The 13,052-nt window shown below is 33.5% G+C and overlaps 2 protein-coding genes across 5 annotated transcripts; one reads left to right on the forward strand and one right to left on the reverse strand.

The window, feature by feature from the left end:
* The first annotated feature begins 296 nt into the window (after nt 1-296).
* On the forward strand, nt 297-5,114 carry LOC131603676 (uncharacterized). 4 transcript variants are annotated; one of them, XM_058876091.1, is made up of 9 exons: nt 297-620; nt 1,013-1,088; nt 1,466-1,607; nt 1,770-2,108; nt 2,193-2,348; nt 2,757-3,094; nt 3,308-3,815; nt 4,213-4,245; nt 4,351-5,114. In XM_058876091.1, the coding sequence occupies exons 3-9, from the start codon at nt 1,595-1,597 to the stop codon at nt 4,902-4,904; spliced, it is 1,941 nt and encodes a 646-aa protein (XP_058732074.1). In that variant the 5' UTR covers nt 297-620; nt 1,013-1,088; nt 1,466-1,594; the 3' UTR covers nt 4,905-5,114. The 4 variants fall into 4 exon arrangements, with proteins under 4 accessions (XP_058732074.1, XP_058732073.1, XP_058732071.1 ...); XM_058876090.1 differs by having other exon boundaries at nt 1,013-1,607; XM_058876088.1 differs by lacking the exons at nt 1,013-1,088; nt 1,466-1,607 and having other exon boundaries at nt 298-620.
* A 54-nt stretch (nt 5,115-5,168) lies between these two features.
* LOC131603677 (protein LURP-one-related 17) lies at nt 5,169-6,336 on the reverse strand. The gene is made up of 2 exons (XM_058876092.1): nt 5,702-6,336; nt 5,169-5,613 (listed from the first exon to the last, which is right to left on the reverse strand). Exons 1-2 carry the CDS (start codon nt 5,993-5,995, stop codon nt 5,212-5,214), a joined length of 696 nt encoding a protein of 231 aa, XP_058732075.1. The 5' UTR covers nt 5,996-6,336; the 3' UTR covers nt 5,169-5,211.
* Nucleotides 6,337-13,052: the final 6,716 nt, after the last annotated feature.

The following is a 13,052-nucleotide window of genomic DNA, read 5'->3' on the forward strand; positions in this document are numbered from 1 at the left end:
TGATAAGGGACCAAAATAGACTTTGAAATATAGTTAAGGGACCAAAAAATATATTTTGCCTATAAACAAACACATATCTTTCTCCTCAGTTGCCAATGAAACCGAGAAAATGGACATTAGATTTAAAAAGTAACAAGTGAAATTCATAGTGAGGTTGATGAGATGATTGTATAATTAAATTTGAAAAGAATTAAAGTTATAGAAATAAATTTGTCTAGAAACAGTAAAATGGATAACGCCACGTCAAAAAGCATGAAGAGAAAATAAAAAATATAATGTGATATGGGGCTGACCGGAATATTCGGAACGGACGGACTACATGAGAAGGCAGTAGATGATTTCCCAAAAACTATATATACCATCTCTCAATCTCTTCATTTTGCCCTAAAACACTTTCAACAGCCGCAACTACAACAACAACCATGTCTCTCTTCTCCACCAAACACTCTTCTTCACTTTCTCTATTCCTCATCATCGTCAACACTAAAGCGTTGTTGAAAGGGTTTAGGTTTTCTCTTCTTCTTCTTTCCAATTAACTCAATTTTCTCTTCGAATTTCGCGTCAATTCATGGGATCCGAGGGTTTTGGCAGACCCACAGACGATAATTCGTTCCAAAATGGTTTGTTACTGGTTTTCCTTATCTCAATTTCATTTCCTTGTTTTTTCAACCCCTTCGATTTTTTTTACAATTACTGTTTGTATTTACTTGAGTAAATTCTGTCATTATCTGTGATATTCTGTTGTTTAATTGACTACACTCTTCAAATTTATGAAAAAGAATAAATTTTATATGTTTATTGAATTGATGTAAATTTTAAGATTGGGTAAAGTAAAGCTAGTTTCTGCTTTTTAATTGTCTTTTTTTTTTTTTTAATTATATATAATTTATGATGAGTTATTCTGCTGTTTATGACTGGTATTCATGATTTTGGTATCTTGATACCTGAAAATGAACCGATTCACGAGTGCTCTAATTGTGGCTGAGATAGTTTTCTTGATCCATTTTGTCAGTGTTTTAGGTTAGATTCAAGGAATGGCTGAACTTGATTTTGCAAAAGGGCACAACTAGACTATGCCGGTTAATGAGGTTAACGATGAGTATATATATTTAGCACCCAACAAATGTTAGAACAAATGTCAGTGTTATGGGCAACAAAACACGGACACTAGAAACACAACACCGACACTGACATGTCAACACCGATAATAATTTGAAAAAATGAAAATTAAACATAATCACAAGTGTCGATGTTGGTTTTGGACACGGATGACATGGACACACATTTTCTCATAGGTGTGAGTGCTATAGAAGTTATTGGTTGACAGTGACACATGTAGTTACATTCATTTATTCCATTCTGTTACATTATTATCGTGCTTAAGTGTAAGTGTCGTTGTCATGTTCGGTGTCTCTTTTGGTGTTTCATATTATAATATGCTCTGTTTGCTATGTATATTTGTTAGTTAAATGTAGGGTGGGTGCTGTGATAAATCTTCCAAATCTTCCAAGTGTTTTTGGTTAGTGATGGAGCTTCGTACTTTCTGAAACAGTTGTTACTGTAACTGTCTTGACTTTTCTTTCAGTGCTACTGGATGATTCTGTTAGGTGAATGCCACATACAGTTATTTGTTTCATGTGGGTTGCGATCGTTGAATTATCCATTTTAGGATGTTTAGCCTATTCATGCTGGTCTTCTTAACTTTTGAATTTTGATATGCTCGTTATCTCTTTTTCTTTTGTATTGACTATTGCATGATCTTATGCTAGATGTTGCAAATATGAAAAATTCTGCCGAGTTTTCCTCCTGTAATGAATTTCTAAAGACTCAACCATGTAAGAGTTCCAATCAGCTTCCTCAGATCAAGTGTGAAGATTTGGTAAAAAATAAGTTCAGCGGTAATGGCAAAAATTGTACTATAATTACTTCCACAATGGAAGGTGTCCCGTTACAACGTAAGTCATCAAAATCTAATAGGAGTAACAGTTCGGGTTCAAAAAGACCACGGATGTCCCAATCGGAAGATTATACAAGCCTTAATGGAACTGAAGAGTCAAAAGATAGTTTTGACAAGCTTGGATCACATAATCTGAAGTGTACTTCTCCAGGTATTGTTTTCTTCTAACAAACAATTGATGGATTTCTGTCTACATGCTCTTAACGTGTTTTCCCCTGATTTTCTTTCGGTACAGAGGGAAGTCCATTACCAAAGCAAAAGGGAAATTATAGCAAGCGTGGAGATAAGAAGAACTTTAAAGTGCCTTCTTCAAAGGCTAAATTCGAGTCATCCTCTATGAAAATGGGTACATCAATCTTCAGTTCTTCTAATGGAGGGAACAACTTTTTTGGTATGTAAATGTAATTACTACAGCTATGGTGCTCTTTTTTTTTGGTTGTAAATCTCTTGCAGTTTCCCTATCTTTATAAATTTTTATTCACATAATTTTGTTTAATTACAAATTTTGTTAAACTTTAGTGTCATTTATTTTTGTTTATTACAATTGAAGTTTTAACTTATAAGCCAATTTTTTATTCGAACATATCAAAATAATGGTTTTCTAAATACTACTGATTTCGTACCACCTACCTGTAATTCCTGATAGTTAGTCTCTAACTCACATACAGCTATGCATCAGCTAATGATGTGTTCTGATCTGTCATGGCATCATTAACCTACCATTCCAATTAACAAATATACTCTTTTGTTTTATTGATATTTTATTTAGAGTTTAAAGCTGGTGCTATCTATTTGTTAGGTTTGTATGGTCTGAAACATGATTTTCATGATGTCACAAATCTCATGGATGAACCTCCGTTGGATGAGCTTCTCAAGGGCACGTTTGACTGTCCTATTATAAGCAAAGATAAGGGGAAGAAAGCATCAAATAACAATGAAAGTTTTTTGAGTTCAGTTAGAAAGGCTTGCTCTATCATTCAGTCCCCGAAACCTGTTCAGTCTCAAAACATGGAGATGGATTACTCCCCCAACAAGAAAATGTCCACTTCTCAAGTTAGTTCAATTTGTGCAGTAGAAAGCGATGTAAATGAGGATAAAGAGCAGTCTTGCTCAACAGATATGTCTTCGTCTCAGAAGGTTAGTATGAAATAGTTTCGAGCTTACATTCAGTTTGTGTTATGATAAAATAAATTTTGAATTTAGTGCACTGCTCATGAAGGCTGCACCATCATATTTGACTTCTCTGATCACTAAAAGGAACTTACTGCACTTGCTTGGTCATTCATGCTTAAAATAATTTACGTGTGTAATGTTAATGTGATTTTGTACTTACTAGCGCTTGACATCCAGGATCCTTGTAGCGAAACAGATTGTAAAGCTAGTCCGCTCGACTTTCCATTATGTCAACCTAAGGATGTATTAGAACAGATTGCACTGCACCCGTTTCGAGAATCTGAGTCTTTGCTGATTGATGTGTCCAAACTTGCGATTAGTACAAAGAATAGTAATGATCTACGTTCAGGCAAGCAGGTATCTCGTCGACCAAGCTTGCCATCCTTCCCATGGTCACATGCTTTTGGTGGCAATTTTAGAGCTAATTCTGACACAGCTAAGTTATCAACAAGTAGAAGTACGTGCCGAGGTAAATGGGCAAGGATAGGTCTCATTGCTACCTCTACTGATATTGATCGCAGTTCGTTCACAGACCTCGATTCATTCAGTTATGATCAGAGCCTTGTTCCTTCATCTGGAAATTCAGACAGCAAACTTATTCAATCTTTTTTCGCTAATCTTCCTTTCCGCCGGTTGGATTCCTCGTCTTCTGTATCATGTTCTAAAGATTTTCAGGTTAATACAGGTAAAAAAACGACATGCTACCTAAATTTGTATCTCTTTATCTCTATTTTTATTTGGGTGAACCTCTTTCCAGCCTGAACTTCAGCGCATGTTATCATAATTGGTCCCTGCACTACAGAATCATTACTAAAAGGAGTTTATCTACTTTACTCATAGTCCATAGCTGATGACTATGTTGTCTCACAAATACGTAGATTGAGAATTGAAGTTTCCGACAAAAACATTAACCAAGAACTCCTATTCATGTTTCTATAGTGTAGGGACTAATATATATGATGACACTTGTCAAAGTTGAGAATGAAATTGGATGAGTTTTAATTTCCTTGTCCCTCTCCCATCTCCGTTCACTTTCTCCTTTTGATGGAATCATTTGACTAATCTCAATCCTGAAACTGCAGAATCTGGAGGCCAAGTTGATACTAAAGAAAATGGTAAGATCTTATTGAGTAAAACACACATCCTTTGCAAGTGGACACTAGTCTGAATATTTCTGTACATGGTGTTTTCTTTGACCAAAATAACATTTTTGTTTGCAGCAGATGATCGTTGCCCCGCAGTATTAGTTGCTGCACAAACTCTATGTGAAATTAAAACTCGTTCAATTCGGCAGAGCTCAGATGGAATTTTAAGATGGCAAAGGAAACCTTCACACAAGGCCATGAAAACTTGCTATTTAAAATCGAATGAGAAACATGAAGACGGGCCTTCAACGCCAGTTTCACTGGTTGGATCTAACATGGTGGCCAGAAAAGTGGAGCACATAACGACCTCGAAGAAGCCAAGGCTTTCAACCGTCGATAATAAGAATAGCGGTCCCTCCAATAATGTAAAGAAAGGAGGTGGCTGTCCGTGGCCAACTTCAAATTCAAAATCAGGCAGATCATCATTACCCAGTAAACTAGTTAGGAACTCAGTTGTAGAAAACAAACGTACAAATACAAATGCAAATGCAAGCACTGTAAAGCAGCAACATTGTATGATGATGCCCCCACCTGCAAGGGATTTGGATAAGGCTTATGACAGTCAACATCATCAAGGTGGTAAATTTGTATTGATGGATTGGAAAAGAGGAAGAGACAAGTCAGATTGATCAATCATTATTCTGTTGACTCTCATCAGCAGCTAGAAGCTGTAGTTGTAGTGTGATTAGCAAATGTTTAGGCTCTTTGTATATATATTTATTATTATGTTGTGACTGCAATGAATTTGTTGCAAGTGTTTTGTCCAAGGGCAAAACATGATTCAGATGTTGTAACATTTAAACACAGGTGTATAAAACAGCAGAATTCATTGCTTTCTCTGTGCTATTTCATATGGAATCATAATAAGTTTTCGTTGAACATAGAAATAGAAATTGAAAATCGAAAATGTAATATTATTACTCTATGAAGTATATGCTATGAAAACATTTGATCAAGTACTAAAACAAGTGCCATAGCAAAACCAGGATCAAACCCTGGATGAGCAACTAACTGAAAAATCTCAACTCCAAAAGACACATCTTTAGTATTGGTCTCTTTTCTCTTGATTTCAGCTACAGCTTTCTTGCACTCATCCAACACTTTACACGTTCTTTGCGCATATGAACCTTCAACCGTAAATGCTGCGCGACGATTATCCGACCCAGAAGCTACACGGTATACATACGCTTGAACATTGGAATTGCCGTTTAAAATATTTACACTCTTTGTTACACAACAAACAGGACTCTTTCTTGTCCTACATGTTCTTGTTCTCCTCGTACAATGGTTCCCCAAGTCCCCTTCATATACACACCAATTGTCTACTAATCCAAGCTTCTGCAACCAAATCACAACAACATAAGATCTTAGAGCCATTTTATATATGAAATATGAAATAAAATGAAGTTGGAAAGTGATGCTATACCCTGTGGCGACGCATGGTGAGGAGAGAGTTTCCAGAAGCATCCATAAGAACAAGCTCTTGGGGGTGCAGGGAGTAATTATCAACACGATATACAAGGTTACCACATGAATCAATAACCGTGAAGCCTTTACAATTCATAAGAAGCGATTTTTTCCAAACTGTGAGTGAAGATGATGTACACAAACCTCCTTTTGTTACAACAGGATACATGTTTCTCTCCAAAACATGTTCATCTTGGTTTTCTTCATGAACCACTGCTCTTGAAAGAAACTTAAACCTAGGAAACACCTTCATGAATGTTTTCTCTCTAAGTTTCCTTCGCTTCAATCTTTGTCCTATGAGACAACAATCTTAGTATTTAACACTTTGTTTGTAGGAGCAACAACGTATGCGCGTGTTCACACTTATTGTGTGTTTTTTCTTCTTCTAAGGTTAAAAAAACAATGATGATGCAAGTTGGTCCACAACAATGCTCATATGGTGTGGACTAGCGGTTAAGCACACGGGAATTCGGGAAGAAAGAATAGACACGGAATGTTGAAAGTGTGTCATTATCACAAGTTTTACTGTCTACGACTACTAGGACCACATGCATTGTGCAACTTCATGTATTTTACGTTTTTTTTCTTCACAAGTTGTAATTTAGAATCATAAAGGAGCTTTAAGACACAATAGAAGACGGCTAAAAGGCTAAATATAAAGATAAAAATATTCTAGGTGTTTTGACAAAAAAATATTCTAGGTCATCTTCATTTGATGATTAGGTTTATTTTTATTTGGATTTTGATGTGAAAGGAATTCATGAATTAATAATTAGTGAAGGGGTTTAGTTGTGAAAGTTGCTATAAACCGTTCATGATAAGAATTCAAGAAACTATTCTCTACATGGATGTTATTTTATTAAAATATCATCTATAAGCATCCTGCTACTAGTACTACTACTACTACTAGCATTATTCAATAGGTTTTAAGGGCTGTTTTTATTTTATTTTATTTGTGTAGGAAATAAGAGCTGCTTATTCTTTTAGATAGTTTATAAATAGTTTTGCTCTAGTGTTCTAATTTGGTCCAATTTCTAAGAATTCGGGTCAGTCTTACGAGACAAAATGAATTAGGGTGAACGATTTATTAGAGTTCACTTATTTAAGGGTTGTCAGATATCTGTTCTTAGTATGTCTAAAAGAAGGTTATGAAAATCTTTGAAATTAAGAAATGAACAATTTTTAGAAGTATATTTGATTAGGGTTTACCAATCCTAATATATCGTCTAATGATAGAGCTCACAAGATCTTTTGAAATATGTCCTCTAAGATATGTGCTTTAAATTTCAGACACCCAACGCCAAAATCTAATAGATATTTTAAAATTGGATACACACTGTTTTCAATTTTAAATCTTAGTTACAATCATCACTAACTTGACCCTTAGAGTGTTTTCACCCTCTAAAAGCAAAATATGTTCTCAATTATAAATCTCACTTACAACCGTCACTGGCTTGATCCATAGAGTGTTTTCAACTCCAAAAAAAAAAAATACGAAGGTCATTTTTTACGAGCTCTTTGATACATTTGGAATACATGAAGAAGAAGAGAAAGTTGTGTTCATGCGAGCGTTTTCTTAATCTCTGATCAAGAAAGCAAAAGACTGACATTTGGACTAACCTAGAACAATACAAACCAACAAGAACCAAGCCTTATCCCACCAAGTGGGCTTGACTACATGAATCAACTTCCGCCATAATATTCTTTCCAAAACCATGTTTCTATCCAAATCGTTATTCCCGAGATCTTTCTTAATAACTTCCCATATAATTTTTCTAAATCTTCATCTACCTCTAGCTGTTTGACCCCCCTCTCAATCTGATCTACTTTCTTTATCGTAATATACAAATCTCCTATCTACATGCTCAAATCACCTAAGTCTATTTTTCACCATGTTTTCTACTATAGATGCTACCTCAAATCTCTCTATAATATTGTGATTTCTAATCTTATCATGTCAAGTCTTACCACACATCCAATATAACATCCTCATTTCTGTTATACTTACTTTATTCTTGTGATGATTCTTAATCACCCAATTTTTGTCTTGTATAACATCACAGGTCTTACCGTAGTCCGATAACATTTTTCCTTAATCTTGAGCGGAATCTTTGTGCCACACAAAAATCATGCAACCCTCCTTAATTTCATCCATCCAACTTGGATTCAATAGTTTACATCCCATTTTATTTTCATCGTTTTGTATTATAGACCCAAGGTATTTAAACTACGTGACTTGTGAAATGATATGGTTTTTAGCTTTCACCTCTAGGTTAGAAACACTTTTCCTTTTGTTAAACTTACATTCCATATACTCCATTTTACTTTTGTTTAGACGAAATTCATGTGTTTCTAAAACTTGTCTCCAACTATTTAACCTCTCATTTAAATCCTCATCTGATTCTCCAAGTAAGACTATGTCATCTACAAAAAACATGCATTTTGGTGCTAGCTCTTGGATGTGTTATGTGAGCACATCCAAAATTAAAGTAAATAGGTTGAGGCCTAGAGTTGAGCCTTGGTAAAATTGTCAGTCTCTCCATCCTATGTGCAAACACTAGTCGATACTCTTTCATACATATCTTAGATAACTCGAATATATGAAATCATATTAACTTTTTTTATAGGGTTTTACACAAAATGAGACTCTATCATACATTTTTTCATGTCAATAAAAATTAAATACAAGTCTTGTTGATCTACATTACTCCATCAAATAGCGCAATAGATAAACCACTTTCAAGACCCACCTCCCAAATATAACCAAATTAATTCTCAATAATTTAATTATATTTTTTAAATACTTGTAAATATACGATTTACAAAGTATTTATTGTTTTAGAGGATAAAATTCTTTAAAAAAAAATTTCGATATACCCGTAAACGTTGGAGAGACTTTAAGACACAATTCACAGAAGAATATATAAAAAATTCAAAAGATAACGAAGCGTCTCCATTATTCATATATTGATAAAAAATCGATGAGCATGTTGGACGTGTCAGTAGTCTTGAAAGAGGCGTCGTCGACGTAAAGTTACATTTTAATATGTCTTATAAATTTAATTCTTTTATAATTTGAACAATTTTGTATATTTACCTATAACATAAATGTTTAAATTTTTTAATAACTTGATAATTTAACTCCAACGAACTTCCCACAATTTTAGTTCTAAGTTCCGCCACCAAGAGATACCAATATAACCCTAAATAAAAAACTACATTAAGAGTGTCAATTTAATTCATGAGAGAGCAAGTGAGGATATTGACAAAAGTTTAAAATTGGAAAGAAATGAATAAGTTGATACTGTAAGCCAAGAATTATCAAAAACAGTAACAAACGCATGTACATATGGATTATTAGATAGGGTTCACGACAGAGATATTTCTAGAGATTCGAAGAGAAAAACTATTGACAATCCATTGAACAGTGACACATGAGTCGGCAAAGTAAACACTTACCCATATCTTGCTTGTTTTCAAAGGTTGGCTTGTTTATCAGTTTATGTTTATCGGCAAAATTCGCCATTATGTAATCTTTGGAAAGAGACGCAAATCAGAACATTACCGCACAACATAAATGTCAAGAGAAGATAACGTGGAGTGACCGACCATAAGTACTAGTAATACTGCCAGCTTTCAATTGGGTCCATAAGCAAAATCCACGTGATATATCTGCCTATATTTCAAGCAGGGGGGACCGAGGATCAGATTCGCCCAAGGTCAAAAGTTTTGAGCATTTACAGAATCTGCATATGCGTAATTGTTGAATAAATATCTAACAGTCCATACTTTAAGGTAGATATTTTCCAATTCAATTTTTTTTATAACTATATAGTTTTAGACTGGTTAAGACTCAATTTACCGGTTTCGAGTTGTCCAAATTTTAAGGAACAAAGTTGACTACAAGGTTGACACACTTTACAAGTATATTTGTTCATCTGTTTTTTTTAATACTAATACTAGTTTCAACTTTATTAGGTAAATATATCAAGTATTTATTGTTTCGAAAGATAAAATTCTAAAAAGAAATGGCTTCAATATGGTCGTGAACGTTAGAGAGACTTTAAGACACAATTCATAGAAGAATATATAAAAAATTTAAAAGATAACGAAGTGTCTCCATACGTGAAGTATTCATATATTGATAAGGAACCGAGGAGCATGTTGGACGTGTCAGTGGTCTTGAAAGAGACGTCGACTTGAAGTTACATTTTAGACTATCGCAATCAACTAACCAAGTAAATTGTAGGAGAGAAATTGAAGAGATAGTTGCTGAAAAGATATGAGAGGAGTGAGAGAGGATTTTGGGAGGAGCAGGAGGAGTGAGAGAGGTGATATAGGATGTTACAGGAGGAGCAAGAGAGGCGAGAAAAGATGTTGTAGGAGGAGCAGACACTACTGCAAAAAACACATAACACCTCAGACGTGAAATGCATGTAACCTCGACTAAAGAAGCGATGTAACGAATAGCGTCATGAAAAATTGCCACTTAATATCTCGGTGATATAAAAATCGGGGGATAAATTTATATGCACATGAGTTCGAACCCTAGTAGCCGCACTTTTATTATTTTTCAAACTAGTGTATCTTACCTCTCAGTTTATCCATAAAATCGAGTGGTAAGATTAATTTTTTTTTTATAAAAAAATTCGTTACATTGTTTTCCCAAAATATTGATACATTGATTTGTTTACAAAGTACAATGTTTACCTATAATATTACATTATTTACACATAATAATAAAATAAAAATCAAATTCCCTGAACATATAAATTTTAGATCCACGAATCATTGAAACTTAGTGAGGATCAAACGATAGGTGCCAATATATTCTCCATGACTTTGTATGAATTTGATTTTGATGCAAAACAAAATAAATGGTTAGATAAATAAAATCAATATTAAAATAGATGATTTTCTGCTCAAAAAAAATCTAAGAAAACAAATCTTAAACCCGAGTAATTTTCTGCTCTTGTTTCATTTAGAGAACTTTTTCAAGTGTCTTTAGGTTTCAAGCGCTTCATGTTTCATTTAGGTTAGATTTTTAATATTCAACATACTTTTGTATTAGAATTTAGATGTCTCTTAGATTTCACGCGGATCACTAATGACAGAGTCTTGAGTATTGATAATCATTAAATGAACGACAAAAATTATTTAAGGTCAGTGAATATCTTCAAAAAAATGCTAAACTATCACCTCAGTTCAAATAAAAAATTGAGGTGAATAACTTTTTTTTTACATTGCTTACATAGAATATTAAAATACGCTGTTTACAACAAATCTTGGTGATATCCAAATTTTATTGTACCCCTAAGTTATATATTCCCACCATGAGAATTTTTATTTTCTGCACTTGCAATCCACCCCCAGAGACATGTTTCCCAAGTTCTTGAGCGTTTCTAATCAACTTTTTTCATGACAAATCCACAAAAAGATTTTTTCTAGTAGCAACTCATAAAATGGACAGCGGTAAATATTTCCTCTCTTTGGGGCGGCTACATATAAGTTAGTATTAGAGTAAAATTTATTTAATGAATGTTTTTAATAGTAAAATCTGATTATTATAGCCCTCAGTTTTATAAGAAAACTAAGGTAAATTATCTTCTTATTTTAAGGCCGGTGAATATCCTAAAAAACACTTAACTATCACCTCGGTTATGACAAAAACCGAGGTGAATAATATATATTTTTTTGAAATTACATTGTTTACGCCGAGTAGTAAAATAAATTGTTTACAACAAATCTTTGCTCTTATTAATGAATATCTTCGGTGATATCTAGATTTTGCTATATACCCTTTGTTCCCCTCAAAAATTCCATAACTTATCCAACTTCTGATAAGTTATCTGTTCCAATAATGAAAAATTTTCTTTTCAAAAGTTGAACTCCCTTCTTTGTTTAACTTGAAGCAATAATGATTTTTTGCATTTTTCAAAGGTTCAGCTCCCTTCTTTGTGTAACTTGAAGAAAAAATGATTTTCTGCATTTGCAATCTATCAACTGAGTACTTTTCAAAGGATGGTCTCTCTTCTTTAACTGAGTGTTGTTTCAAAAATACAACAACAATATCAACACCCTTATGTGAGATAGATTGGAAGAGCAGAAAAAATATTTTGTTCAAGATAGAAGAACAAATATTTTTTCCGACTTATCATTCATCCCAAAGAACGATGCATGCGAGTTTGGGGCGGCTTCATATAAGTAAGCATTATGGTAAAATATGTTTAACGAGTGCTTTTATATATAGTAAAATCTGATTATTTTATCTCTCGGTTAAATCCAAAATTAAAGGGATAGATAATTTAGTTTACACCTATAAACAAATAAAAACATAAACTGTATAATAGCTACGATTCGAATCATGTCCTGAGTTGTTTTTCCCCTCGGTTATAATAAAAACCGAGGGAATATGTAAGTTTTTATTTTTATAAAGAATAAAACATGGCGCACATTGACTTTATACCTCAGTGTTAAGCTTCGTCATGAAATGTATTATTTGTAGCAGTGGGGAGAAAATGTTGTAGGGGGTGCGGAAGGAGCGAAAGTGGTTGGCTGAGGTTGGCTGAGAGAAGTGTACACGCGATGTCATTAAGATATAAGTATAATTTAAAATATTTGTGTTGTATTTTGTTGTTATTGTTTGTGTATTTTAATTTTTGTATTGTATTCAGTTGTTTTTATGATGCAACAATTGAATGCAATGGGTGTAATAAACCATCCAAATTCATATCAGTTGGACATGCATGAGAAAGTAGTTGAGAAAATTGTTATGGGTGGTGCAAGCACGAAAGATAGTTGTTTTGAATTGCATCACAATATTGAGACCACACCACATCAACTAGATAACATTCATAGACTATTAAGGATGGTAAATGAGATTCGAGATGTCTCCACGTTTAAATTCAAACATGAACCAAAACAAAAATATATGCTTCATAAGAGTGCTCTTATAGAATTTTTGAAGGGAGATAGTTGACTGGACATTTCTGTAATACAATTATGGTGCTAGTAAGTATACTTTTTACATTGATTTCGATTTTTATTCATTGTTCTTATACTATAACATAAAATTTTGACATTTGCATTAACTTTTAATTAGGGCCATGCGTGATATGTGTGTTAAATGGAAATTGAAAAAGTATTATTTCATAGATCCATTGAACATTTAATTTGAAGGTAATGCACCAAACACTACCATGACGCACATTAAAGATAAGTTGGTTAAGAAGAATAAAGAATGTTACATGACACCGTTTATTGAAAATTAAGTATATGATTTAATTTGTGTTTTCATTTATAAATTAATT

This window comes from Vicia villosa, linkage group LG5 (assembly GCF_029867415.1).
Source record: "Vicia villosa cultivar HV-30 ecotype Madison, WI linkage group LG5, Vvil1.0, whole genome shotgun sequence".
NCBI lineage: Eukaryota > Viridiplantae > Streptophyta > Magnoliopsida > Fabales > Fabaceae > Vicia > Vicia villosa.